General features: G+C 38.0%; 1 protein-coding gene across 1 annotated transcript in view; it reads right to left on the bottom strand.

The window, feature by feature from the left end:
- Positions 1 to 3,351: 3,351 nt before the first annotated feature.
- The window catches only part of LOC111088853 (leucine-rich repeat-containing protein 4B-like), a 10,141-nt gene continuing 9,574 nt past the window's right edge, over positions 3,352 to 3,918 (bottom strand). The window contains exon 4 of the mRNA XM_022399979.1: positions 3,352 to 3,616. Coding sequence (XP_022255687.1) covers positions 3,423 to 3,616 — 194 coding nt within the window. The 3' untranslated portion in view covers positions 3,352 to 3,422. The remainder of the gene's footprint in view (positions 3,617 to 3,918) is intronic.

Genomic DNA, 3,918 nt, shown 5'->3' with positions numbered 1-3,918 from the left:
TAAATCGATCACCACAAGTTGTTTTAAACACCTTTACTTTACTCGGCAACCTAGAACGTTGTGTTGTGAAACGTGACAACCTAGAACGTTGTGTTGTGAGACAACCTAGAACGTTGTGTTGTGAGACAACCTAGAACGTTGTGTTGTGAAACGTGACAACCTAGAATGTTGTGTTGTGAAACGTGACGGTAGCTGGTTCTAAAGGTCCGACAGTCTGGTAGCTGGTTCAAAAGGTCCGACAGTCTGGTAGCTGGTTCAAAAGGTCCGACAGTCTGGTCGCTGGTTCAAAAGGTCCGACAGTCTGGTAGGTGGTTCAAAAGGTCCGACAGTTTGGTCGCTGGTTCAAAAGGTCCGACGATCTAGTAGCTGGTTCAAAAGGTCCGACAGTCTGATAACTGGTTCAAAATGTCAGACAGTCTGGTAGGTGGTTCAAAAGGTCCGACAGTTTGGTAGCTGGTTCAAAAGGTCCGACAGTTTGGTCGCTGGTTCAAATAGTCCGACAGTCTGGCCGCTGGTTCAAAAGGTCCGACAGTCTGGTCACAGGTTCTTAACCACGTGTCAGTTACATTATTACCAGACTAATGAATCAATACAAAACCCTAACGGACAAAAGGCGCGGTAAGACAATGCATGTAAGTAAATAGAAATCTTGATAAATAACTGAAATCCTTACACGAAGCGCACAATATCCAATTTCTTTAATTATATGGGCCTTACTTCAGAATTTTCTGGACTAATGACCTACAAAATAAAATATTCTACAAATGCATTTAATTAGAGCTTGAAAACATAATTATCACAATTTACAAGTGCTTTTTTAACCAATGAATAATTTCTTTACCACTGGTCACTCAACTGCTAGTTGATTAAACATTTGGCGCAGTGGATTGGTTAATCGATATAACTCATTATAACTAAGGTATATATACCTATACAGGTATAAAGGACCATCTTCATTCAGGTATATATACCTATACAGCTATAAAGGACCATCTTCATTCAGGTATATATACCTATACAGGTATAAAGGACCATCTTTATTCAGGTATATATACCTATACAGCTATAAAGGACCATCTTCATTCAGGTATATGTACCTATACAGCTATAAAGGACCATCTTCATTCATGTATATATACCTATACAGCTATAAAGGACCATCTTCATTCAGGTATATATACCTATACAGGTATAAAGGACCATCTTCATTCAGGTATAAATATACCTATACAGCTATAAAGAACCATCTTCATTCAGGTATATATATACCTATACAGCTATAAAGGACGTTCTTCATTCAGGTATATATACCTATACAGCTATAAAGGACCATCTTCATTCAGGTATATATACCTGTACAGGTATAAAGGACCATCTTCATTCAGGTATATATATATACCTATACAGGTATAAAGGACCATCTTCATTCAGGTATATATACCTATACAGCTATAAAGGACCATCTTCATTCAGGTACATACCTATACAGCTAAAAATAGGTATATATACCTGAATGAAGATGGTCCTACAGGTATAAAGGACCATCTTTATTCAGGTATATATACCTATACAGGTATAAAGGACCATCTTTATTCAGGTAGTATTAAATGTTTAAAAGCATTTCTTCGATTATCCAAAGATGATTCCTCGATACTTGAAAGTCCACATTTGGTAATACACATCAAACTGTGAGAAATATACCATCTTAACTTCAGATTTAGTCATCAGTGATGTCAACAAAACATTGGCGAATTTCATCTTGGTGACATCAGGACAGACATGCAGTGACGTGTTCTAGGTATCACCTGGTGACATCAGGACAGACATGCAGTGACGTGTTCTAGGTATCACCTTGTGACAGGACAGACATGCAGTGACGTGTTCTAGGTATCACCTTGTGATATCAGGACAGACATGCAGTGACATGTTCCAGGTATCACCTAGTGACATCAGGACAGACATGCAGTGACATGTTCCAGGTATCACCTAGTGACATCAGGACAGACATGCAGTGACGTGTTATAGGTATCACCTGGTGATATCAGGACAGATATCTAGTGACATGTTCAAAGTATCACCTGGTGACATCAGGATAGATATCTAGCGACATGTTCCAGGTATCACCTTGTGACATAAGGACAGACATGCAGTGACGTGTTCTAGGTATCACCTTGTGACATAAGGACAGACATGCAGTGACGTGTTCTAGGTATCACCTTGTGACATAAGGACAGACATGCAGTGACGTGTTCTAGGTATCACCTTGTGACATCAGGACAGACATGCAGTGACATGTTCCAGGTATCACCAAGTGACATAAGGACAGACATGCAGTGACGTGTTCTAGGTATCACCTTGTGACATCAGGACAGACATGCAGTGACATGTTAAAGGTATCACCTGGTGACATCAGGACAGACATGCAGTGACATGTTATAGGTATCACCTGGTGACATCAGGACAGATATCTAGTGACATGTTCAAAGTATCACCTGGTGACATCAGGATAGGTATCTAGCGACATGTTCTAGGTATCACCTGGTGACATCAGGACAGATATCTAGTGACATGTTCTAAGTATCACCTGGTGACATCAGGACAGACATGCAATGACATGTTATAGGTATCACCTGGTGATATCAGGACAGATATCTAGCGACATGATCTAAGTATCACCTGGTGATATCATGACAGATATCTAGTGACATGTTCAAAGTATCACCTGGTGACATCAGGATAGATATCTAGCGACATGTTCTAAGTATCACCTGGTGACATCAGGACAGACATGCAATGACATGTTATAGGTATCACTTGGTGACATCACTACAATAAGTGTTATATATTACATTTAATGTTAACGTCGTTAAAGCTTTAATCTGACCAACACTAAGTATTGTAACAAATTATCAATTTTATTATTAATGATTCAAACAATGGAAGGAAGCCTTTTCAGCACAGCTTTCGAACAATGGAAAGAAGCCTTTTCAGCACAGCTTTCAAACAATGGAAAGAAGCCTTTTCAGCACAGCTTTCAAACAATGGAAAGAAGCCTTTTCAGCACAGCTTTCGAACAATGGAAGAAAGCCTTTTCAGCACAGCATACAGGCCACCTCTCCTAGTCCACCCAAGATCTTGAAATGAATCCTAACATACAACGAATAATTCATTTCGACACTGGACAGTTACCAGAAAGATTCATTTCGGAACTAAACAGAGACTGAGTTCAACGTTGTTTGGTACTTAGAAAAGTAAATAAAAGTGTTTTGTAGCAGTTATGTATTCATATAAATATTTATTTGACAAAAGATCAAACAATCTAACATAATTAATACATCATAAACTGGACAGTGGTCAGAAATAATTAAAAGAAAAGCTAAATAACTGAATTGTCAAAAGAATAAAAGAGAACAACAGAGCAATCAATTTAAATTTCCGGTGATAACGTCCACGAGTGACGTAAAATGGTAATGGTCACAGAGGTCGAAACGGTTGAATAATGTGATGACCTTGGATTTTAGGGCGGGCGGCGTTTCACACGAGGGGGCGCCAAAACGAGTTGGAGGTGTTCGTTCTGCGAGCCAAGCCACTTTACAGTCGCAATGGAGAGGAATGTCTGAAAAGAACAGAATTCAGAATGAAGAGATATATAAGATAATTTATAGAACCTACAGTAAAGAGGTATCTCAAAATATTATAACAGTCAACATGGAGATATATATATAATAATTTATAGAACCTACAGTAAAGAGATATCTCAAAATATTATAACAGTCAACAAATACCAAAATTTATAAAAGCTTTTTGTAAAGCAACAGCTAAAACTTTTATTAAAATTCAAGAATTAGTCAATCATGAACACAGTGCCAATCTTGAAAATACATTTGTGTCATCAAATAAATGATATATATATATATA

The sequence above is a fragment of the Limulus polyphemus genome, unplaced genomic scaffold (genome assembly GCF_000517525.1).
Source record: "Limulus polyphemus unplaced genomic scaffold, Limulus_polyphemus-2.1.2 Scaffold4584, whole genome shotgun sequence".
NCBI lineage: Eukaryota > Metazoa > Arthropoda > Merostomata > Xiphosura > Limulidae > Limulus > Limulus polyphemus.
This window is presented reverse-complemented; position numbering and strand designations above follow the sequence as displayed.